The sequence below is a fragment of the Bos taurus genome, chromosome 18 (assembly GCF_002263795.3).
Source record: "Bos taurus isolate L1 Dominette 01449 registration number 42190680 breed Hereford chromosome 18, ARS-UCD2.0, whole genome shotgun sequence".
Taxonomy (NCBI): Eukaryota; Metazoa; Chordata; class Mammalia; order Artiodactyla; family Bovidae; genus Bos; species Bos taurus.
In genome coordinates this window covers 29,726,489-29,752,996 of record NC_037345.1, presented here as the reverse complement: position 1 = coordinate 29,752,996, position 26,508 = coordinate 29,726,489, and the positions used below count along the sequence as shown (strand labels likewise).

At 40.5% G+C, this 26,508-nt stretch overlaps 1 protein-coding gene across 2 annotated transcripts in view; it reads left to right on the top strand.

The window, feature by feature from the left end:
• CDH8 (cadherin 8) overlaps positions 1-26,508 on the top strand; it is a 409,345-nt gene that overhangs the window by 8,990 nt on the left and 373,847 nt on the right. For both annotated transcript variants that reach the window (XM_024978266.2, NM_001035339.1), the window contains 1 exon segment: positions 6,299-6,749. In XM_024978266.2, coding sequence (XP_024834034.1) covers positions 6,498-6,749 — 252 coding nt within the window. In that variant the 5' untranslated portion in view covers positions 6,299-6,497.

Here is a 26,508-nt window from a genome sequence, read left to right as displayed (position 1 = left end):
ATTATCAAACTTAAAGAAAACTAAAGCTTCCAGTAGAAAAAAACAATAGCATGTCAATAATAGCAAAAAGTAGAGTAGATTTGACAGCTATTATTCTGGGTGGTAAAACAAAGCAAATAATGTGCTTTTGGATAGACAGTTGGATAAATGTATGATTTGATGCCAAAGAAAGATGTCCAGAAGTGTTGTGGTTGAGAGGAGAGATAATCCTCTGTGTGTGTGTGTGTGTGTGTGTGTGTGTGTGTAAATGAAAAAAAAAAATTAAATTCTCTTCTGCCGAGGGAATTTGGTCAGGGCATTCTGAAGGCTTTAAGAAAGGTAATTCTCCTGCATTATTTATATCTGGACACACACAAGTATTGTTTGTCTCTAGTTCTCCAGGGCTTGGCATGAATCGCACTGGGCCGCGGGCTGAATCGCGTACCCTGTGTTGCTGAAACACCACTTTGAATTCAATGTGCATTTACCTGTTTTGAAGCAGCCTGCTAATGGCTCTAAATTCAAGGTCAGAAACATTTTTAATAGAAACTCTCTGGTCTTGTGTGTCATTTTTGCTTCCATGAAATATTGTGGCCACTAAGCCCAGTGGATAATAAAAGCATAATTTCCTGTCAACCACAATAATCTGCAGGATTGAATTCTGAAGTGTCGGTAAAAGCCCGTTTTTATTTTAGGCTTCAGAGTGTGGCTTATCGTTGGAAACTGCAATCTTTGTTGTTTACCAAGTCAATGGTGCAGTAATATTTTTGCATAATGACTTATCTGAAAGTTTTTTTTTTTAACCTCAAAAAAAAAAAAAAAAAAAAAAGTTGAACTCAGTGGGGTCAGACCAGGCTGTAATTAAAGCTATCTCTAAAATGTAAGTGTGAACGAAAAGCAGGATTGTAAGTATCTTACCTAAGACAAAACATCTTCTTAATGGGGGAATTCTAGTTACTTCTTTGTAAGAATTCCAGAGGGACTGTAAAATCTCTTCATCTCACTCTCGGGGTGTAAATCAATGCAGCAGCATTATAATAAAGTGGATTGCTTGGCCAGACATACATACTATGGTTAGAAAATCTAAAAATACATTGATTTTTTTTTTACCCAAGCTTTACAACCTCACTCAATTTCTTCTTCCTTGCGTAGAGTTAAGCAGTTTGTGTATGCAGCTACTATTACAATGTTTATTAATTCTGATAACAGTGACAGGACATTTGGTTGCATCTCAAGAATTCCTATAAAGCTGTTCTCTGATCATCTAAGAGGACAACATTAGCTCTGCCCATGGCAGAGCCCCGAATATAAACAGTACAGTTCTGATTATCACAGGAGAATCCCATTTCTCTCCTAGTAATAGACTTCACCGAAGTGAAAGTCAAGTCTCAACACCCCCTAATAGCATGCGTGGGAACACACTGCTTATTGGAGCAGTTTTTCCAGTGTCCCATATGGAGTGGGTTAAGTATAAAAGTTATGACATCATGCAAAATCTCATTTATTCATACATTCTATGGCTGGTTTTCCCAAAGTCTGATATATGTCTATTCCCAGGTAGGAAGTATTTTATGGGCATGCCATTTAATGACACTGAGGAGGAAGTAACTTTTGTACCACACCACTGAATCTTTCAAGCCTTCATAAGAAGGAGGTCTGAGTTAGGTGGTTTTATTCCTGCGAACTCTAGGCTTCTCCAGCTACAGCACCTGCCTCACAGATGAGGTTATTACAAATGCAGAGTTGCAAGCCCCACTCTAGACTTACTGGATCAGAATCTGCATTTTAGAAAAACTTCCAGGATTTGTATGCATATTAAAGTTTGAGAAGCATCACCTAGGGGTATGCTGGAGGAATCTCTTACTTGACTAAACCAGAGCTGTTTCTGGTTTAGAAACTTTCGCCGATTGCCATACCTGGTTAGTGATCACATTGAAAACTTGCAATTGGTCACGGTGGAAGTATTTATATCATGGAAATAAAAAAATCAGGGATTTTTTTTCTTTCAGATAGCCACTTGGTAAATATTTAACTGCACACCCTTGCCTCTAACTGTTGCTTGTCTTCCTTTTCGACAAAGAGGGACACAACCTCAGGCTCTGACTATATTTAGTTAAATGAAAATTAAACATTATATAAAGTACCAATCTCACTGTGCTTCCAGTTGCTGTCTCCCATACTCTCACCAGGTGGCTCAGTGGTAGAGAACCTGTCTGCCAGTGCAAGAGACTCAGGAGATGCAGGTTTGATCCCTGGGTTGGGAAGATTCCTTGGAGGAGGAAATGGCAACCCACTCTAGTATTCTTCCCTGGAAAATCCTATGGAAAGAGGAGGCTGGTGGGCTGCAGTCCATAGGGTCACAAGAGTTGGCCATGACTGAGCATACCATCATTGTGGAATGGCACTTATTTTTATGCCTTAGAGCTTTCTAAATTGAACACACTCTTCTCTTCACAAAGCTTTGGCAGAGAAGAGGACGTCAATTTGACATGTAGTCTAGAGACCATAATTAGAATGACGTGGTGGGTGGCAAGAGGATACCATGGCCATGGATTAGATAATATGACAAGAAATAATTTGAAAACTACCCTCGGTACTAATTCATTCACAAATCCTGTCTTAGTGAATGGTTTCATTCTTGTTCATTGATTGACTTAAACGACCCTTTGTACTTACCCTCCCCTCTGGGTTATTCCTTTTCGAGGGTTAGATGATGCTTCCCCCAGGAAGCCTTCTTTAAGGCAGTGAAGACGAGTGGCATACCCATCACTCTGTACTACCCTAACGTTTCTCAGACTTAATAGGATATTCCAAGTATTCATTTCTTAGTCTTTACCTTGGCTCTTGGCTTCCTGAAGATAAGAATTCTGATATGTTTGCTTCTCTTGCCTCCGTGCCTGACCCACAGTATAAGCTCATCAAATATTTAGATAACAAGAGGAGGGACTGTGGTAAGAAAGAATTCTAAAGTTAGATTCCCTAGATTCAAACAGCTGTTTTCTCTTTACTAGAGGTGTTCTTTGGGCAAGTCATGTCATTACTCTGCACCTCAGTTTTGAATAAGACTTACTGTGGCTTATAAGTACTGTGCCTTGTAACAAAACTTAAAAGGCACAGTAAGTTTTATCTGACTGCAAGATCTTGTGTTCATGGATACTATTTGGGGCTATGCATATGTTCTTGATTGATTAATCCCTTTATTCTAACTAGTGAAGCTATGCCATTGTATAAAGCAGTTTCAGGGCCTATTATTTACTTTTTACTGATTCTGACGAGTTCAGGGAGGAATTGTGTCACATTCCATCCCGAGTGGGTTGGTGGCAATCTATCTGCTTGGTGGCTTCCATCAGGGAAGTGTCTATTAGGACTTTAAATTGGGATTAAACTGCTTTAATCCCAGAATCATTAACAACAGAGCAGATGCCAGAGAATACTTGCAGAGTATTTGGCACAATTTAAAAATAACTGTGCATTCTTAATCACTTTACCAAAATTATCACTTGTAATCTTCAAAATAAACCAGCTAGGTAAATAGCATTCTAGTTTGTTTTTTTTTTAATTGACCCCTAGTTATGCAGCTGGTAATGGTGTCTCTCTGGCTGGAATTCAAACCCCAGGCTGGCTGGAGCTAGAGGAAACACAACCATCTCATGGTTCTCCCTCTATAGCACTCAGGCCATCAGAGGATGGTCTACATGGCTCTCGAGCATTCAGGTATGGCCCAGCATGAAGCAGGGTATGTTCGGAGAGAAGTCTTCTTGCCCCTGAGAAGTGTTTAGGCTGAGCCTCCATGATTAAAATGAGTATTCCCTTCCATCCAATATGGTCCAGCCCTTCTCTCACCAGCATCACCCTCGTCCACCCACATCCCACCTTAGGGAGGATTCTTGACTGCCTTTGTAACTCTCATACCTTTACCTTTCCTGCAGAGGTCACACAGCTTATTAACTCTTTGCTCCTTTGACTTTTTTTTAACTGAAGCTTTTCAAGGGCAGAGATGGTGTCAGGACCACTTCCTCAGTCTGGCTCAGGAGAACAAGCATCACAGCTTAGTAAGTGCTTCCCAGGTTCTGGGTGCTTCATCTGAGTCTTGTTTCTGAATCACCCTACTGCTTGGAAATTAGGAATTCTTCTTATTGCCATTTTGCAGAAGAGAAAACAGAAGCTCAGAGAACTTAAGTAGTTCTTCCCATTATTACAGAGACAGCAAGTCGGGTGAGCTGGGATTCGAGCCCAGGATTTTCTGCCTGTAAAACAGACAGTCTGGGGAGTAACACACTAATCCTGCATCACTGTTCCTGCCCCATGTTTAGGAGATTGCATGGCACGTGATGGGTGTGCTGTTCACGCTAAGTATTTTAAGTTTAAATGCTGTTTAAGTGGAATGACCATTTAGAAAACTGTTGGTATTGAAGGGATTTTTTTTTATCAAGATCTTTCAACTTTTGTTTTAAATTCGAAAGGTCTGTTCTGAGATGGGATGAGACAAGGTCTTCATGGAAATCTGCTATACAGGAAGGCTGATCTCCCTGCTGGTGCTGCAGTTTTAGGGAAAGCTGGGGCCTTGTTCTGGACTCTCTTTGCTCTGAATTATTTCCTGTTGAAAGTTTTTCTTGCCTTCAGTTTACATTGCAACTGTTGTTTGCAGGGGTTCTCCTGTGCCCCTATCAGGGTGGAGCCTCTTTTGAGGTACAAAGAGAGTCCCAGTGGTGGAGCTGAGCCCAGGAGAAAAGTGACAAGCAGGGCGATTCTATTCACCACCTTGTTAGATAAGATCCTGCCTGTCTTTGCAGCAGGATCTGAATCTGCCCCTTACATCTGGCTTTGCTAAGACCACTCACTAGCTAAGCCAATGTTAAGGACTTTCTTGCTTTCCCATTCTGAGCCAGAATGGAACCAGGGACACACAGGGGAAAGTTTCCCTACCCCATTATGAATTCCCTGAGCCAAACTATTCCCCATGGTGTTCCGAGGAATTATTTTCCCATTTCATCTAATTCAGCTAGACTTCTCTCTGGGATGTGTGGGGAACATTATTTCTTTAAAAATAATTTTTTTGAGAGGGAAGAAACACGTTTTGCCACACCAAAGGTAAGCAAAAAAATGTATTTGACACCTCAGGTAATGGGGATTTTTTTTGCGCATCCCTTTCTGAAATCTCCTCAATTGAAAATTGTATTTTTACCATATTTCATTCCCACAGGAGCTTTTCATAATTTAAATCTCCTGTTCAACTGTACATTTGGAATGGGAGCCTTGACACTGTCCTGATTATAACATACATGCTGGACGTTACAGAATTTCTCTCTGGGAGCATTCTAATTTTATTCACTCATTATTAGCATCCTGGCAGAGAATTGTATTCTGCAGGCTGAGCTGGACAATCCCTTCTGATGGGCTGTGGCAGCTAAGACGGTAACAACTGGGGCTATTTCCCTTCCTGTTCTCATTTGTAGATTTTTTTTTTTTTTTAATTAACCATTGAAGCTAGTTTCTTCACATAGCACAGCCCAAAGAGAACTAGAACTTCTCTTTAAACTGGAGGGTGGGGAAGGAGACGGAAAAGAGAAGGAAGAAAAGCAGGAAGACATGAAGGAAGGAAGAAAGACTTGCAGTCTCTACAAGAATGCAGGAGGGCCACACTGGCAACACCCACACTTGCGTTACAAGCAAAGACTGCAAAAAAAGAGAGTGAAAGTGATGGAGAGAGAAAAGGGAGGGAGCATGAAAGAAGAAGGAAGGGAGAAAGGAGGAAAAAAAAAACAAGGAGGGAGAAGCAAATTTCAGGGACTTGAAGCAGTTTTTGATAAATAGCAGATAACAGAAATTAACATTGTGTTGCGCTGCGGTGCTCAGTTGCTAAGTCCTGTCCAGTCTTACATGCATGCGTGCTCAGTTGTGTCTCTTTGCTACCCCATGGACTGTAGCCCACCAGGCTCCTCTGTCCAGGGTAGTAACCAGGTAAGGATACTGGAGTGGGTTGCCATTTCCTCTCCCAGGGGATTTCCTGACCGCGGTCACCCCCACCCCTCCCCCCACCCCCCAGATATCTAACCCATGTCTCTTGTGTCTCCTGCACTGGCAGGCAGATTCTTCACCACTGCGCCACCTGGGAAGCCAACAAAAATTAATATGAATATATCTGAAAGCTTAAAGAATAAAAAGACCTGTGAGCCTACTTATTCTCAATCTATATGGATCCACTTTCTTAATTCAAGGCTGTGGGAAATGTTCATTCACATGCTTTTGAAAAGCAGTGATTTTGTTTTAAAACCTGTTGGCAGTGGATCATTATTTTTCTCCCTCCTTGTTTTTGCAGGAAATTTCAATGAGAAGGACAGCCCATGGATCGTGGTCTTAGAAAAACTGCGTAGATGATGTCTGTTTCCTGTGCTGTAAACAGGTGGCAGGGCTGTAAGTAAATGCTCAGCACCGCATGATGAATTGGATGGCTGCAGACCGGAGGCAAAAAAAGTAATTGTCTCATTTTCGTGGTGATTTGCTTAACTGGTGGGACCATGCCAGAACGGCTAGCGGAAATGCTCTTGGATCTCTGGACTCCATTAATAATATTATGGATTACTCTTCCCCCTTGTATTTACTCGGCTCCGATGAATCAGTCTCCGGTTCTAATGAGTGGATCCCCATTGGAACTAAACAGGCTGAGTGAAGAACAGCGGATTTTGAATCGTTCCAAAAGAGGCTGGGTTTGGAATCAAATGTTTGTCCTGGAAGAGTTTTCTGGACCTGAACCGATCCTTGTTGGCCGGGTAAGCTTCGTTTTTAAGATCCCAATTTTGGGATCCTACTGGTCTCTAGATCTTTAACATTAGGCTTGTCACAGTTGTTGCTGCACTTAGCTGTAAGTACTTTTGGCCAGATGGTTAGTTCATTTACCTCTTGGTTTCTTTAGGAATATGAATAATCCCACAGTAACAGATTTAAATGTAGACAAATTGCTTTTCTCTGGAAAGCTCATCCTCCCCACCTCTCCCGCCCTCCCCATCTATTATATCATAGCTATAATAACACTTGTGTAATGCATACACAAATAAGCATTCTCATTCTCACTTCGTATAAAAAGTCTGCATGCCAAACCTCTTCTGTAGCTTACAGGACTTGGAAGATGTATGCATTTTTGCTCAGTTTGAATTTCTACCACCTGGATTCCTAAGATGTTATTTTGTCCCATTTTATTCTGAGGCTGTGTATCTCCAATTGCAGGTAGACTTTTCTCCTTTTTTGTTGTTATTCATTTGTTGTTTCAGTTATTAACCTAGGATAGAGAAAGGTCGATTCTTGGAGTGGGTGCTTAGCAGTGCTTTGTACTTATGGTCATTCAGTGATTTTGCAACAGGATATTGATTTATTCGTTGGCAGGTGGAATCAAATGGATAGAATCAAAGTTTTGGTTTGGTGATGTGTGTGTGTTTGCACGCGTGCGTGTGCATGTATGTGTTAGACTGGGTTTACATTTGTTTTGCTGTTGGCAAGTTAGACAGGTGTTCCTTGTTCTGACGATAGGCACTGCCTGATTTACACAGTCTCACTGTGGGTTGTTGAAGACTATACATGTTTTTTTCCTCAGAATTATTCATACACTTCTGTTAATTTGGGCACATACCATCATTGTAGGTAGAATTCCAATTATGAGCCTGCCAAGCACTGATTTTCCTGATAAGTCAGATTCAGAAGTGAATCATGCCAATACTGTGCGTTTCCCAAATGCAGTGATTAAAAAAGAAAAAAAGAATTAAATATTGAGCTTCAGGACTTGGTGTCTCACTGGAAACTTCTGATCCCATTTGTGCTCGCACCTCATTGTCTTGCAAAGCAGGTTGAGCCTCCCCAAGGATTATGCTTTTTCACTTCATGTAGTTTCACTTGGGCAAGGGGAATCCAGAGGAGGTGGTGTCAGGAGTCATTCGGAGAGCACCTATTATTGAGGCAAACACATTTTTAGGTGGATAGGGGCCTGTTGATGAACAAACCAACGACCCCTGCCTTCAAGGAATTTGCATTCTGGTCAATATTGTTTTGTATTGAGCACTATTATTAAAGCACTCTGTGGGCACAGTCCTGATTGATTCTAACAGTAGCTCCCTCCCCCGACCATGTATACATATATGTGTTTATGTGTGCATATATACACATATACAAACAATATATGAATAAAACACATCTACGCTCCTTTCTTTGTCAAAATACAAAAATGATTTTTTTGTATGCCTGATGCACACTCAGGTAGCAGAACTGACTGGAGGCTATTTATAGTCGTAACACATCCCATTACTGTGACTTCATATATTTCCCTGCAGAAATGTTAATGTGTTTGATTAGAGGCTACTGCCCCAGACTCTGCTGAAGGTTTTACTTACTATACAGTTTATCTACCTTAAAACGTTTCTAAATGTGAAAAGTTCTCATTTGCAAAACATCTGGCCCAGTGGGTTTTGCACAGGGGCTTCTTGACCACATTATCTGTCTCTCTCTCTCTCTCTTTTATTTTGGTGAGTGCAGAAATTGAGACTTGGATTAATAAAGCAAACCAAGATTGTAGCACTAGTAAATGATCTGAATCTGAACCAAGTTGAGGATTCCCAAGGCCGTAATTTTATCCACTGGATCCGATTACATTTTAGTGACTAGTTACCATGTTTTTAAACCATAATTTGCACTTAAGAATTATTGAGTATAGAATGCAGAGTTCTTAAATTCTTACTTTCTGGATATTCAGACTTCTTATCCAGCCCTCTGACAAGGCATTTTCATGCCATATGAAATTCTGGATATACAATACATGCACACATACATAATTGATGGATATTTTCTGCCTGTTTTCTGTTAGTTAACTCTATGGAGGTCTATCACACTGTTGCTGTCTTGCGTAATATAAACAAACAAACTTGCTATCCCCAGAAGAACTTTCCATTTTTACCTGAATATAAAAAGTAATTAAATTGGGATTTGTTTTGGAGTCAGGATCTAATGACTAATTTTACCTCCGTTGTTTAAATGTAGCCATAGAGAGAGGCAAACAATGCAGTGTTTACTATCCTTTTGTGACATAATAGTACATGAGAGGAGAAGGAAATGGCAACCCACTCCAGTATTCTTGTCTGGAGAATCCCGTGGACAGAGGAACCTGGTGGGCTGCTGTTCATAGGGTCACACAGAGTCGGACATAACTGAGATGACTTAGCATGTATGCATGCATTGGAGAAGGAAATGGCAACCCACTCCAGTGTTCTTGCCTGGAGAATCCCAGGGAGAGAGGAGCCTGGTGGGCTGCCATCTATGGGGTCTCACAGAGTCAGATACAACTGAAGCGACTTAGCAGCAGCAGCAGCAGTACTTGAGAAATTCATGCTTCTTTCAAGGACAGAAATGTTGCTAGTAAATCCTAGGATTTTTTTTTTTCTGGCGGTGTTGCACAGCATGTGGGATCTTAGTTCCCTGACCAGGGATCAAACCTGCACCCTCTGCATCAGAGGCACAAAGTCTCAACCACTGGACTGCCAGGGAAGTCCCGAACCCTCAGATTTTGAAATGGCCAAGATGATTCTGATCCTTGATGTACTCCTCTCTCTGTAATCCTGGACACGGCCAGTTCCTAAACGACTGTTCAGTCTGAGTTAATCCTCTTTTCTGAAGAACTTTTCCTGCAAACATTTCCAGTCATGTATATTTCCCCTTAAAGAAAATTGCTCCTGAGTTATTATGGCTTAGCCTTTGAGGGACTTAGGTTGTAGCAGAGTCTAAAAATGCATTTCAGGTGACTGCTGCAGGTGATGAGGCAAGCTGAGTGTGGGGATGATCCGTATCGGGGTGCCCACCGGCGCTTTATACCGTTTTATCTCTGTGAACGCTCTTCCACGTCTGTCTAAATGCTCTTCCACATCTGACTCTGAACTGCTTCATTGTTGAGCTTCTCCCCAGGAACTGGCTGAGAAGCAGTAGTTACTTAGGAGCATACCTGCTCTTTAAAAGGCCCTCCTGCGAGTCACCATAGTGGGAGCCTCGGGCTTGGCAGACTGAGTTCAAGCTCAAGGGCAGAGTCAGTGTTTGAGTGATTGGCTCTTCAGAGTTTCACATACACCCTCACATCCTTCATTTCTGTTTATATTCTATTGGTAGGCAGCTGGATGCAGAGAAAAAACTAAGTCTTAGAGCTGGACTCTGCAGAGGTTTGAGTATTGGCTTTGCCACTTTCTGGATATTTAGCCTAGGAAAGTAACCAAGCTCCTCAAGGGCTAGCCAGATAAGGTAAATACAAGTAGATAAGAATGACTAAAATAAGGCATGCATAGTGCCTGTACATATTGTAGGCATGATTGTATTCTTAAATGTGTTCGTGTGTGTGTGTGTGTGTGTGTGTGTGTGTGTGTGTAGTTGGAGTGAAGGACAAAGAAACTACAACTACATCACTAGGTGAGCACAGGACTCTGGGAGCCTAATGAGGGGCCCTTTCAATGAGCCCAGGTTGCTTAGGATGAAGGTGATGGTTGATATTTCCATGTGTCTTGAAGGGTAACTGTCATTTAGCTTAGTGGCGTGGGCTGGAGTAGGAAGTTAGGAGCCGCTCCCGGGTGGAAAGGTTTATGCAACGTCGTGGGAATAGGGTGGGATGACTGAGTGTCCCCTTCATCACAAGCAGCATAAGCCCGCATATGTTCCATTGAATTAAAAAGAAGTTGAATTTTGTATTCTTACAGAGCCCTCTCTGCCCCATTCTGTCTAAAATAGAACTGTTCCATCTCTGATATTTCAAACCCTTTGACTATGCTTTATTTTTATTCCTTCCTGAAGACCACTATCTCACATCACCATACTTTATCTTGCTTCTGATTTGTCACCTACTAGAATGTAAGTTCTACAAAGAAAGGGATTTTGTCTTCTTTGTTCTTTACTAAATATCCCCAGATCCTGGAACTCTGCCTGCATATGGGGAGGGCTCGTAAATATTTTGCATGAATAAGTGAATGAGTAATTCACCTAAAAATGGAGGAATTTATAAAATAAGATAGATCAGCTTTTATATCAATAGTATTTTTCAATTAGGAGACAATACATTGCTTTCATGTTATCCACTCCTGTTGGGATTTTAGGGACTTGCTAGGTAGTTTAAACATTGTTTCTAGACATTGATTTTAAGTCTTTCTTTGAAATAGTAATAGTGATAAGAATCCTTGGTGGCTTGGTGGTAAAGAATCCACCTACCACCCATGGGTTCGATCCCTGGGTTAGGAAGATCCCCTAGAGTAGGAAATGGCCACCCACTCCAGTGTTCTTGTCTGGGAAATCCCATGCATGCCTGGCGGGGTGCACTTCGTCAGGTCGCAAAGGGTTGGAAATAACTTAGCAACTAAAAAACAACAACAACAAATTTGTTAAAACAAGTCTTTTTATGAAGACTGCAGATTATTCTCTTTGGAGGTTGTCCCCTTAGCCGTAGCATGAAGCAGTGCAGCCTGGAAATTCCATTATCTTCCAATTCATCTAGAAACTTATGTCACAAACTAGACCCAAAATCTTTCTGAATATCTGAAAAGCAAATAACAGACTCCACTCCTGCCTCCAGCTCTCTGTGGAGCAAGGTAGTTCAGAGCCTGTTGGTATAAACATAAATACTTTGACTTCTATACTGCCCAGAACCTCCTGTGTTGACTTTCTCTGCCAGTTCTGGAAGAGAATAATGTGGTACACCCTTCACCCTGTATTCTTATTTGCTCTGGTCTTAGAAAAGAAAGATGGAAAACCCATGGTAGTTTTTCGTAAGTCTTATAACTGAGACAAAAATATCATCCTTGGGATGAAATGTGCATGGATTCTTTAAGCTGGGCTGCTTGATGCCATCCTGAAAGCTCTTGCCTGTGAGTCAGGAGGGTGATTGATCAGATCATTCCACAAATATTTATCAAGCAGCTACTATCTCCTAAGTGTTCTTGTCTATGGATTCTTAACCCTGAGCAAACATAGATCCATGTCCTCTATCAGAATGGGCTACTATGGGGAGACAGATGTTTAGAAAACAATCACAAAAACATATGTCAGGTTAAAACTGAGGTTAGTACTCTGGTGTGGAAGCCCATACAGAGGAAGCTATTTTGTTTGGTGGGATGATGGAAGCTTCCCTAAAGGTTCCCATAACCAGGTGAACCAGGGTGCAGAGCTGAAGAAGACAACATTGACCCAGAAGACATAGTATATGCACAAGGCCATTTAAGGAGCTGAGACTGGGTCTGGGTAACTGGAAGACAGAGAGCTTGTGTTGAGAGCTTTGGAATTAGGTAGAAAGATGAGCAAGAATCTCTTGGAGATCTGGCTTCTGTCTTTTTCCCCATCTGCTCTAAAGGAGCTGGAAGAGAAAGCCATGCAACACTTCTCAGGTTCAGTTTCCTCACTTGTAATTTGTATAGTGGATTATGGAATTATATTTAAGTTACAAATCCCCAATGGAACAGGAAAAGAAAGCAATATAAAAAATGTGTGCAACATCTATTGATTTTTGGCCCAAGTTCCTTGAGCTCTTGTTCTGTGATCCACTGTTCCTCAGACTGCTTTATTTTGGGGGAAAAAAATACGGTTTGCTTTCCAGGTGGTCAGAGATCTCTCCTAAATCTTCTTTCTTACATAAACTCCTCAGCTCTCTTTCCTCTCTTTTCCCCTCCTACCTGGATTTCTGAGCAACTCCTTATTTGGAGAGAACTCCCATTGGTGATGCCACGTCTATTTATAATTCTCTCCCTCCAAGGCACTGACTCATTTTCTGCTTTAAAATTGACCTTCTAACCTTCCCTCTTCACCATAACTTGGAAATCGTTTGGGTGGTGCTTAGTATGAAGGTCATGGGATGCCAAATAATTACACTGTATTACAGTTTACCGTGTCAGCAGCTGGTGAGAAAATTGCACTTGACATGCCATTATTTTTGCTGGCTGTTTGCATGTTAAGAGCACTGGGTTGCGCAGCCGCAGCCACATTGTATCTTCGGCCTTGCGAGAACAATTCACTGTCAGTTTTGTGAGGCTCCCGCCTACTCAGATAGAACCTTGTGCACCAGTAATTTGGCAGGAATGCAGTCAGCATTGCACATCTCAATCTGGCCAAACAACAAGGGTTGTCTGTCTTTTGCCCAATGTCCCGACTTACAAATGACAGGCATCCCAGGGCTGTTGGAAATCTTTTGGTGCTGATATAAAAAACTGGAGTAGTATTAGTCATGTGTGTTAGCAGAAACCCTCAACACACACACATGCACACACATATACATGCATACACATATGTGCACAGTCTATTAGCTGACTTTCTACATGAGTAAAATCCCAAGTCATCTCCTAATTCTTTCTCTTGGTAGCCCCTAGACTTTCACTATGTTTTCTTTTCTTTTTTTTCCACTTCTGCTATAAAAGTAGCTGGAGGGAAAAGTCACACAGCCTCTCTTGGGCCCAGCAAATTGTATCTGTGTTCCTTACCAAGGGGCCAGGTAAGAGTGTGTACAATCTGCTTGTCTCTGTAGATGTCTTGAAAAATAAATTCATGCAGACTTCTTAGAAGAAGAGTCTTATACATTTTATTGGTCCTCTTTTAAGAGTTTCCTCATTGAGACACATACTTTTCCCACTTGAAGCAAAATACTAGTAAGTCTATGTTTATGGCTGAAAAAGCCAGATTAAGTAACCCTATTTTATGAATAAATGGCATCGAGGCAGTCAATGTGGAAAAAAAAAAAGAAAGCAAACAGAGAACGGATACCTACCACTAATGTAGGGCCAAAGCTCAGAGAGAAGAATTGGCAGATGTAGAGGCTGCACAATTGGGAAGGCTTTCCTTGTGTATTTACACAGCAGAGTAGTATGAATCACCCCAAAATGGTTAAAATGTAGGACATGGGAACATAATTGCAACTGAGTAAATATCAGAAGCAAGATGTAAAATGTGTAGAGAATATAATTTAAAATATATGTGTGATATGAATAGAGTACCTGTATCTAATAGAGCAGGATATCTAATATATATCTAATACATATATAATAATAAGATATTAATCATTATATTAAATTAAAATAATTATAATATTAATTAATAATATCTGATACATAGCTATTATTATTATGGGTACATAAAATAATATAATCAAACATTAGCAAAAAAGTCAATTTCTGTGTACCTCTCAGTCTGATCAACCATATTTAATAGTTTTCATACAAAGTCAATACTTTGGATCTTAAAACCTATTGTAAGGAGAATCCTAATTGTATCTATAATCACCACCCATTGTTTCTGATATAAAAACTTGCCTAATTGAAAACAGCATGATTATAAAAATCACAAATCTATGATTCTATTTAATGAGTAATAATAATCATGTAACCTAGATAGCATATTCAAAAGCAGAGACATTACTTTGCCAACAAAGGTCCATCTAGTCAAGGCTATGGTTTTTCCAGTGGTCATGTATGGATGTGAAATTTGGACTGTGAAGAAAGCTGAGCACCAAAGAATTGATGCTTTTGAACTGTGGTGTTGGAGAAGACTCTTGAGAGTCCCTTGGACTGCAAGGAGATCCAACCAGTCCATTCTGAAGGAGATCAGTCCTGGGTGCTCCTTGGAAGGACTGATGCTAAAGCTGAAGCTCCAGTACTTTGGCCACCTCATGCGAAGAGTTGACTCATTGGAAAAGACTCTGATGCTGGGAGGGATTGGGGGTAGGAGGAAAGGGGACGACAGAGGATGAGATGGCTGGATGACATCACTGACTTGATGGACAAGAGTTTGGGTGAACTCCGGGAGTTGGTGATGGACAGGGAAGCCTGGTGTGCTGCAATTCATGGGGTCGCAGAGTCGGACACGACTGAGTGACTGAACTGAACTGAACTGAACCTATTAAAAACAAAATTCCTGACATTAATTCATATTAATAAGTATGTTAGTCACTGAGTCATGTCTGACTCTTTGCGACCCCCTGGACTATAGTCCACCAGGCTCTTCTGCCCATGGAATTCTCCAGGCAAGAATACTGGAGTGGATTGCCATTCCCTTCTCTAGGAGATCTTCCCAACCCAGGGATTGAACTTGGATCTCTTTACATTGCAGGGGAATTCTTTACTGTCTGAATCACCAGGGAAGCCCCATTAATAACTGTACCACAAATCAATAAAGGGAAATATACCAATATACTATAATATTTTTTCTTCAGTACATGTGGTTGGATTATCTTTTTCTTTTTTTAATTTTCCTATATTTCATTTTGTAAGCTATTATTACATTTTAAAACATAGTAAAATGAGAGAAAAACAAACGACAGTGTTATATTGCTCAGTTTTTAAAAAAAAACAATGCCATCTATTCATAGTTAATTCTTGGGGACCATGATTTAATGTGAAACTCATTTGGTAAATAGAATCTTTTTTTTTTTTCCCTAAACCATACCTTATTAAACCCTTGGAAATTCAATCTCATCGATTAATAAATTAAAGTGCCAGCAATATTTAATCATTTTTATGAAACGATAAAGAGAGAAAGAACAGTCACAGCCCTGCTGTCCTGCTGAATGCATGTTAAATAAGTTTCATTTCCCTGGAACAGACCACATATTAATGAAAAATGAAGATTTTGGATTTGGCCTTCAAATGGGAAACTATCTTATGAAGATTTTGCATTTGACCTCGAAGGTGGGAACTACCTTTGGAGTCTTTAAGTAATGCAGTCAGCCTTCATGTTGCTTGTAACCTTTCAATAAAAGAGAATAGCCTAGAAATGTTATTTATGATACTAGATTATTTAAGAAAAATAAGAGTTTTATAGGATTTACAGGATCTCATTTGGCTTGGCCAGACATGTTTTCTACATAGCAATTTCTTTAGCATTTTGGCATTTTTTATCTGCATATATTATTTCCATTATAGTTAACTTAAATTCACCCCTTACATGTGTATGTTCATGTGAAATGCTTGGCTGGATGAAGCACGAGCTATAATCAAGATTTTTGGGGAAAATATCAATAACCTCACATATGTAAATGACACCACCCTTATGGCAGAAAGTGAAGAGGATCTAAAGAGCCTCTTGATGAAGGTGAAAGAGGAGAGTGAAAAAGCTGGCTTAAAACTCAACATTAAAAAAACTAAGATCATGGCATCGGTCCTGTCACTTCATGGCAAATAGAGGGGGAAACAATGGAAACAGTGAGAGACTTTATATTTGGGGGCTCCAAAATCACTGTTGATGGTGACCGCAGCCATGAAATTAAAAGACACTTGCTCCTTGGAAGAAAAGCTATGACAAACCTAGTCAGTGTATTAAGCAGAGACATCACTTTGCCAACAAAGGTCTGTACAGTCAAAGCTATAGTTTTTCCAGTAGTCAGATCTGGTTGTGAGAATTGGACCTCAGAGAAGGCTGAGTGCCAGAGATTAGATGCTTTCAAACTGTGGTGCTGGAGAAGACTCTTGAGAGTCCCTTGGACTACAACGAGATCAAACCAGTCTATCCTAAAGGAAATCAACCCTGAATATTCATTGGAAGGACTGATGCTGAAACTGAAGCTCCAACACTTTGGCCACCTGATGCGAACGGCCTACTCATAGGAAAGCCCCTGATGCTGGGAAAGATTAAAGGCAGGAGGAGAAGGGGACAACAGAAGATGAGATGGTTGGATGACATCACCAACTCAATAGACATGAGTCTGAGCAAACTCTGGGAGATAGTGGACAGGGAAGCCCAGCATGCTGCAGTCCATGGGTTGCAGAGTTGGGCACAACTGAGTGACTGAACAACAACAACACACACACACACATATACACACTCACTCCTTGGCATAATTTGATTATGTATATTCCTGTTCCTAACCAAGTCCTTGAATATTTCGAAATATATTAATATGACACTGCTGTCAATATTCAAAGATCTGACTAGTTTGTTAAAGTAGGGATATGCTTTCTCATAAGCACCAGCTGCCTCACTCACATTTCAAAGCATTTAGAATTCTTTTTAGACATCATAACTAGGAGGAAAACTAAAGCATACTCCATTCTGCTTAGTCAAAGTGAGGGTCTGCTGATCAACAGCAGCATCTTCACCTGAGAGCTCCTTCGAAATATAGAATTTCATTCTTACTGAATCAGAATCTGCATTTTCACAATAAACCCTGGGGAACTCATACACCCAAGAAAGCATTAAAATGAAAACTTGTTTTTGAAGAAATCAATCCATCATAAATCAATCAATCCAGGGACAGTGCAAGTCGTGGTTTTTGCTGTCTGTAGACAGAGTACGTTTTGAATACAACTCAATCAAAGAAAAGTCTTGGAGGTTGTATTGGCAAGAGTTCCAGGCAAGGTTGTGGGTAGAAGCCTCAATCTTGTGTGGTAGATGTTGCACAGCAGGCTGTAACATCAGTTTGCAGATGGGACTCCACTGTACTACAGCTGACAGAAGAGGAGGTTACTGCCTGTGGAACTCCCCGATTCCACCAAGCTGGATTAGTTAACAGGAACTTTCTCCTGCTCAGATGTGTTGACTTCTTTTTTCTCCTGCGTCTGTTTACCACAATGGTAGATGTGCTCTGACATCTGCAAGAGTATCAGATGTCACTGGGCTTCCATGGGACACAATAGTGGAATCCAAATGAACCAGAAGGGCTGAGGAATATTGGGGGAACAGCAGGGAATAAATTACTGAATACCTATCTCTATTCTCTCTAATCTTAAAATAATCTGGCTGTGTTGCATAGATTTTTTTTTTCCTTAAATGTATAGTTGAGATTGTGAACTTGATGACATTGGCCAGAGGCATCTTAATTCTATTAAATGTTTACTGTGTGGTAGACACTTTATGGGGCTTCCCTGGTGGCTCAGAGGTTAAAGCATCTGCCTGCAATGTGGGAGACCTGGGTTCGATCCCTGGGTCGGGAAGATCCCCTGGAGAAGGAAATGGCAACCCACTCCAGTATTCTTGCGTGGAGAATCCCATGGATGGAGGAACCTGGTAGGCTACAGTCCACGGGGTCGCAAAGAGTCGGACACGAATGAGCGACTCAATTTTATGAAGTTTTCTCGTTCAGGCCTCATGGCAACCCCCTGATGAAGCTACCATTATTCCCATGTCCAGACCTGGAGAGATTCACTGAAGAGAAGAGTCATTTGCATTAGAGTTTACCAAGTTACACAAATAGTGTACAAGTGATAAAGCCAGGAATCAAACCTAGGCATGGTGATCTTATAACTTGTTTCTGTAATCTTGGAAACACATTGTCACATTTGAACCTCATAGAGGAGGGGCTCAATGTGCTAGGCTGCCACCACAATTGGCAGATGAGAAAAGTGAGGCTCTCTGGGGTTAATCAAGGTAGCATCTCAAGACTAGATGTAAAATGTTTGTTGTTTGTTGTTTAGTCGCTAAGTAGTGCCTGACTGTTTTGTGACTCTGCAGACTCTAGCCTGCTAGGCTCCACTGCCCATGGATTTCCCAGGCAAGAATTTCCCCACTGAATCTGCCATGGGAGTTCATGTATTCCCCATCCTGACCCTCCCTTCCACCTCTCTCCCCATCCCATCTCTCAGGGTCATCCCAGTGCACCAGCCCTGAGTACCCTGCCTCATACATCGAACCTGGACTGGTGATCTGTTTCACATATGATAATACATGTTTCAGTGGTATTCTCTCATGTGAACATATGGCAAAAACCACCACAATATTGTAAAGTAATTAGCCTCCAATTAAAAAAAAAAAAAATTCCCCACTGGAGTGGGTTGCCATCTCTTTCTCCAGGGGATCTTCCTGACTGAGGGATCAAACCCATGTCTCTTGCATTGGCAGGTGGGTTCTTTACCACTGAGCCATCTGGGAAGCCTGTTTAAAACATTTAGTAGGATATAAATAGGCATTTAGAGATTTCTATTCAATTGCAAAGCCGCTACACCTTTTTCTTTGCAAATATCTCTCTATGCATTGGAAGTAAGAGACAGGAGTGAATACAAACCCCTTGAGAAAAGGAAAAAAATATCCTTGAGGCTAATGCATGTGGTACCTCTGTTTTATTTCCTTTATGGAGAGAGAAACTGCCTCAGTCTGGGCCTAGGCAGGGATGGTACCATGTACAAAGCAATTTGTGGGGTTTTCTCCAAATGTAGGGGGCCAGCCCAGTATGTTTTTTTGGCTCTATCATTTACAGATACACATTTAAGGTGATCATGATGATAAAATAGGAGAAAAATGATGGAGTAGGAGGAGGAGGAGAAGAATAATTTTATTGAGCCTTTAAGACCTCTTACTTTGTGCATTAAATATCTTTAAAGATGTTGTTGTTTCCATTTTGCAGGTAAGACAATTGGGACATTGGAACTGAAGTGAGTTCTGATTGGTTAGGTGACTATGGTGAAATGATTCTAGCTATTTTCTGAGTTGGGCAAAGTTCTTAAGTACTCCAGAGCTGTATCATTAAGTTAGTTCACTGGAAGCTTTGCCACAACTGGGCAATTTTATGTGTGTGTGTTTGAACTGAGAATCACCAGAACAGTAGAAAGAAGCATAGAATAGTTGAGTGGAATAGAAAAGAAAATCTTGCATACATAGACAGGAGCTAAAAGAAGACAGAAGAATTGTACCTCCCAGTTGCTTGAACTAATTGTGCTGAATAGTAACAATTCCCTCTGCACTTGGAAACTGAACTGGTGGACAGCACTACAGAGGATCTAAGGGTGGAATCTATGGTTTACTTAGCTCTCTTCAGTGACCTCCCCTCTCTCCATTTGCCTTTTGCAGCTCCAAGAATCTTTTTCCAAATGAACATGTGCTTCTCGTTTCATCTCTTCCTTGCTAGCTCTTACCACAGTGACCTTCCTCTGGACACTTCTGGTCATGTCCTTTGGTACGGGTGCACTTTGACCACTGAGAATAACCCCCTCATGCCTTTAGCAGATTCCGTGAGGAAAAGTAATTTGCTGAAAGAGCAAACATGGCTATTAAAAATGACCAAATCCTGTAACTCCTCCAAACAAAGCCAGACTCCCCAGCCAGTCAAAGGCTTTATTTAGAATGTGGCAGGTTTATTTATAGTGGAGTTTTCTTTGCTTTTATTTTTTATGTGCTTCTGGGAATCCAAAAGTATAAATGAATTTCTCATTGCAGTTTGCCTTTTGTATGTGTGTGTGTGTGTGTGTGTGTGTGTGTGTGTGTGTGTGTTCAGGCATGTGCACTGTCCTATTATTTTTCCTCTTAGAGCAGTGTTACTTTGGCAGGGCTCATGCTCTGACTATGACCCTGACTTTGCAGGGACATTTGTAATCAGCCTTGTGAAGTCTTTTCAGGAATCATTAGACTTTTGCAGTGGTTGGTCCTATTGATTACAGTTTCTGTTGTCCTCATCTTCTCCTCCGCCTTAGATTCATGCTGTAAACATCTCAGTTTTTTTTTTTTTTTAATAGCTGAAACCAAATTCCATATCCAAACAAAACTACTGGGAATGCATTTCAGTGTTCCTAGTTTTTCCTTCATCTCACGAGTGGAAGAAAAGATACAAGTTGCAGTGAAAAGACCAAACAAGAAACACTGAGCACACTTGCCCTTAACACATAAGTACAGACACACACAGAATGAGGTGATTAGACAGGGTCAAAGAGATGCAAAGAACAGGACCAAGCAGCAAATGGACAGTAAGAGAGAAAGCCTCAATTATAGACAGAAAGTTACATAACTGTTGCAACATAAGAGAGGAGCCTACAAACAGAAAGCATATACTCATAGACAGTGAGTGACTGTCACAGAAATAGAGAATCCAAAACCATGAGGAAGAAAACTGAGACTTGGTGAGGATGAAGATTGAGAGAGGGAGAGAAAGTAGGGTGGTGGAGATAGGAGGCTAGTGTGTGAAGAAAAGCCAAATGGAGAGGATTTGGGGTCTGCTAAGTGGTTTTCACTCAGAGAAGGCGATGGCACCCCACTCCAGTACTCTTGCCTTGAAAATCCCATGGACAGAGGAGCCTGGTAGGCTACAGTCCATGGGGTTGCTAAGAGTCTGACACGACTGAGCGACTTCACGTTCACTTTTCACTTTCATGCATTGGAGAAGGAAATGGCAACCCACTCCAGCGTTCTTGCCTGGAGAATTCCAGGGATGGGGGAGCCTGGTGGGCTGCCGTCTATGGGGTCGCACAGAGTCGGACACGACTGAAGTGACTTAGCAGCAGCAGCAGCAGCAAGTGGTTTTCACTAGGCCGAGGCTAATTTCTTTCAGCCCCTGGACAGATGGGCTTATGCATACTTTTATGGCATTTCTGATCACATGGGTCTGGTTTTTTGAAAATAAGTGCATTTTGATTCTGACACATGACATTTGCTGAGTAACTGTGGCTGGCAGGACTGGGTCTGAAGTCAGAATAATTTGAGTAAACCAACAGACATGATGATCTTTCTTCTCAACTTTGCCTGAGACCCAGTTTTGTTTTTTAAAAGTATACACATTCTAACATTGATGCTAGAGACTAAATCAAGGGATTTTAACCTCAAATTAGCTATGGAACATAATTTAATAATGAGTCTTTAAGTGAAATCATCGTGTCATCCATATGAGGAATCGTGGCAGTAGCTTATAAACCAAGTGAAAAAGAGGGAAAGGATTACCAGTAAGCTTTTGTACAATTTATATTTTCTAAAGCTCTCTAAAATTATGGAATGGGCTTTTAAAACATTGAAAGAAATATACCATTTTGTTAAAATTTATATTTCCAGTATGTAAACAATTTAATTTTTGGCAACTAATTTTATTTTATTATTTTTAAAAAGTTATTATTATTATTATTATTTTTGACCATGTGCACAGCACATGGGATCTTAGTTCCCTGACCAGGGATTGAACCTGCGCCCTTTGCCTTGGAAGTTCAGAATCGTAACCACTGGACTGCCAGGGAAGTCCTGAGTAATTTTAAATAACCTAAAATGGCCATAGAGAAGGCTGAGGTGATTTTCTCTATTTATACTTTGCAAATATATTTGAATAATTATATGTTGAAAGTTGAAGATTACGTATAGGTCTGACCAAGGGAAGTAACACTTTCTGAATACCTAGTCCTCCCAGGATGTACAAAATCTTGTTTAGCCTTCACCTGAACCCTGTGAGAGAGGGTACTGTTAACATCACCTTTATGCTTCCTTTAACAGATAAAGAATTTTAGGTTTGTAGAGATTTAGTCACTGTCCTAGAATGGCCAAGAAAGTGGGGAATGGGGAGTAGAATGCAGAAGCAGCTGAATCCAAATTCTATGCTTCTTTCTGCCTACACTGCTCTGCCTCCTCTCTCACTTTATTTGGTTCTTCCATATGTTTCCTTGCGCATGGATATGTTCTTACAGAATAGGGGGAAAGTTCTTACTTTTACACAACACAATTAGCTCTTCCAAATATTTTTTCTTGATTATTCCAGCAACCCAGGGAGCCAAGAAGGAAAACTGGGATGGTATTCGGCCCACGCTGGAAATGGTGCAAAGTGAAATCTCGGGCACTTTGTTCAGTGTTTGCGCTAATCATCACTCTGCCTGCTCATGGTCCTTAGAGAGGTTTGTTTTGTGGTGGGTACTAAGTCACTTCAGTCGTGTCTAATTCTTTGCGACCCTATGGACTGTAACCTTCCAAGCTCCTCTGTCCCTGAAGATTCTTCAGGCAAGAATACTGGAGTGGGTTGCCAAACCCTCCTCCTGGGGATCTTCCTGACCCAGAGATCAAACCCACATCTCTTACATCTCCTTCATTGGCAGACAGGTTCTTTACCACTAGTGCCACCTGGGAAGCCCTTGCCTTATGGTAATTCCTCTCCATCAAGAAGTGTGTTGAGATTACTATTGCAGCTCTAACTTGCACCACTGACTTAAGTAAGACTCGGACTCCTAAATCCTGCAGCCTGCCACTGCTGAGGGCTAGCAAAGGCCTGGGTGGGATATTTTAAAAGTATCCCATCCCATCACCTGGTTTATGTGGTCTCTTTTAAATCTAAGAATTGTGCTTTTTGCCTCCTAACACTGCCAAATGCAGACTGAGAATGTGGATTCATCATAGTCATCCTCCCAGGAGATGTTACTGAATGAGGCTGTGAAAAGCCTGCCCTGCCTTGTGTGACCTCTTAGCTTCACATTATTCAAGATTGTGTTTCTTTCTAGAGCCTGGCATCCCAAGTTCCCAATAATGCGTAGTCCAGGCTAAGAAACCATGATTGCAAGAAGAGAATTCCTTTGTTAACATTTGAGGAAGATCACTGCAATCAAATCTTTTTTAAAAAAATATTCACCAGGTTTCCATTTGGGTGGGACCAGGTCTGTGCCACTTGGTAATTCAAGCCCTGGAATCCAATTTTATCTCATGACCTGGCAGAGAAACTTTGTTACATTTGCAGGGGAAATCAGCATTCCTGGAGACTGCTCCCTGAGATGTGATAAGGAAGGGAAAGTCTGTGTTGGAAGGCTTTTCTCTCCTGAGAGAACTTTTGAGGTATTTCAAGAAAGGATTCCTACTTTGGGCTTGGAGACTTCCAAGAAGAGCCTTTGCAAATGCAGAATTGTCTAATTCTGTTGCTCTATAAGCACTACACGGTTCTGATTTCTTCTTTTGAATTTTATTAAGTGTCAACACAAGGAAAACTCTTCTAACCTGGTCAGGGCAGGGGTTGAATTTAGGTTCCATTCTGCCTCCCCTGAAAGCTAAACATTAATGTGAAAGTGTAGTCACTCAGTTGTGTCTGATGCTTTGCGATGCCATGGACTGTAGCCCGCCTGGCTCCTCTGTCCATGGGATTTCCCAGGCAAGAGTACGGGAGTAGATTGCCATTCCCGTCTCTAGAGGATCTTTCCAGGCCAGGGATCGAACCAGGTCTCCTTCATTGCAGGCGGATTCTTTACCATCTGAGCCACCTATGCAAATTTTCATTTGAACCTCCTTCCTGTTAAAGGACTTGCATTTTCTATTTTACAGTTTACTATTTAAGGTATATTTTTGCAAGCAAACCAACTTTGTAGGGGGCATAGATTTAGGTTTACAGCTCTAGAAGGGAAATAGCCTTGTATGAACAGAGAAACACACTTAACACAAAATTAGGGAATAATGTTTAGTACAGATTTCTGAAACCATTAGCAAGTTTTCAATACAACCTGCATTCTTTTTCTGTTGTTATAACCACAGTGGCTAGCTTGTCGTCCTGTATTTATCCCCTATGATGAATAGCTTATTCGGTTCACCGTACCTCGCATCACCTACACTGACCTCTCTTGGTCAAAAGTATAGACTCCTGGCATTTCCCTGGTGGTCCAACGGCTAAGACTCCGTGCTCTCAGTGCAGGGGGCCTAGGTTTGATAACCTGCTCAGGGAACTAGATCCCACATGGTGCAACTGTTTGCAGGGCACAATTAGAAAGATCCTGCATGCTGCAACACAGATTGAAGATCTGAGATGCCTCAGCTAGGCCCGGCACAGCCAAATTAGTCAATAAAATGAATATGTAAAGAAAAGTACAGGCTTCTTTTAAATGACAACTGTGGTAGCCTAGAGTATTGTGGTAGGAGTTCATCTCTGAAGTTAGACAAAGCTGGATTTTAAATCTTGTCAAAACAGTCATACACTGCAGCTTGTGACCTTGTGTGTCATTTAATCTTGTTGAACTTCAGTTTCCTCATCTAGAAAATTAGCTTGAAGGACTTACTCTCCTCTAGGATCCCCCAAACCATATGAAAGCTTCATTCACTTAGAGGGGACTAAATGATGTCATAAAAGTTGGTTCTGTTTTAAGTAGCCTACACCTTGGACTTGACTTGTCTTTAGTTAAAATTTTCTTCTGATTGTTATTCCCTAGAAATTATGAGGCCCCTATATTCCATGGCCATACGTTACTCATCTGGAAATTGACATGGATGACTTCAGGGCTCTCTAGGGCCCTCTGAAACCCAACATTCTGTTTCTATATAATTCTGAGTCATCTAAACAAATATAACATTGAGTGTAAGGAAGGAGTAAATCTCATGGAATAGAAGGAGCTGGTGCTTGTTTAACATGAGTGCTTTGTTTTCTGAAGGCATGGAGGAAAGTACCTGCTTAATTGTGACTCTCTATTTGATATCAGGGAGGAGAAGAAAATTCAGAATCAAATGATGGATATCCACATTCCATATTGATAAGCACACATTTCCAGTCTTCAAAATGTCACAGTACAAACACACTGCAGAAACCTGAAGGTCAGGAAGGGTGAGCTGAAGACATTAACCAGCTTTTAGCTTCCACCACTTATTAAGGAGTGATGTTGAACATACTGAGTTCTGCTTTGATATAGACCACCCAAAGACCAACACTGATTAGAGAGACTATTTTCTTTTGAGCTGATAAGAATAAAAATGATTCTCTGAAAAACAAATACAATCAGGCATTGTGAAGTATTTTTGGCATATACATATAGAATAACAGTCATCATAATAATATAAATTACAATGAAATATTAAATTTATAATACCTGGTAAGGAGATTGCATGAAAAGAACGTTATTAAAACATACTTGATAAAAGCTGTAACATTGCAGAAACAGTGCTATTAAATTGCTATTTTTTGTGTGGGCAAATTTTCAAAAGAGCTTGATTTTCAAATTCTTGAACAAGCAAAAAACATTCTATTATTTTAGTATCTGAAATTCACTGAAACAGAAGTTAATCGTCAATGGCACACTTTATAAGTATTGAAGAGAAGGAAACTTTAGATTCATAATTACTTATGCATTTTACACCCCTTCCACTCATGCATACTGCCAAAATCTCACACCTACTCAGATAAACAATTATTAACTTTCCTACTAATGGATAATTATTGTACTGAATGTTTCAGATAAGTTTGTTTTTAGATACAGTGATGGTTAAATCTGTTACCTAAGATGAGTTGTATCATCTTATAAGCTCACCTCACTTTTGTAATTAACTTTGTTTTTGTGAAAATGAGATGTTTTACAAGAAGTTCATCTTAAACTATATTGTATCATAGGTATTAGTTTCCATCCTATAGTGCTCTCAAAGAAAATAGGAAATTTCATTGTTATTAATCCTAATTCTAAGGACTAACATTTTGAACACTTTTTTCTAGGAATAGAATAAACACTATGGCCCATCTCATTTAATGTTCACAAAATCCTTGTGAGGTCCATCTTGTAATACCTTTCAGTCTGTAGATATAAACAGACTTCATGAAGTTATATAATTTGTGTGAAGTCAGGCAGCTGAATGTTGCTGAATCACATTGCAGACATAAATACATTTGCCATCGAATTTTGCCCTTGAACTTTCCTAATATATAATCTTCCATAAAATAGTTTAAATTCTTGGGTAAAGTATTCACATTTCATCAAGCACATGCATACATAGAATTTAGAAACTAACGTGATGTTCCACAGATTTATTTACTTTTTCTTTTCAAAATCAATACAATTGATTAATGTGTTATTCTGAAGTGCTGACAAATTATTGGGTAAAAGTAGATTAATATATTTATTTAGCAGTATTTATTGGGAACAT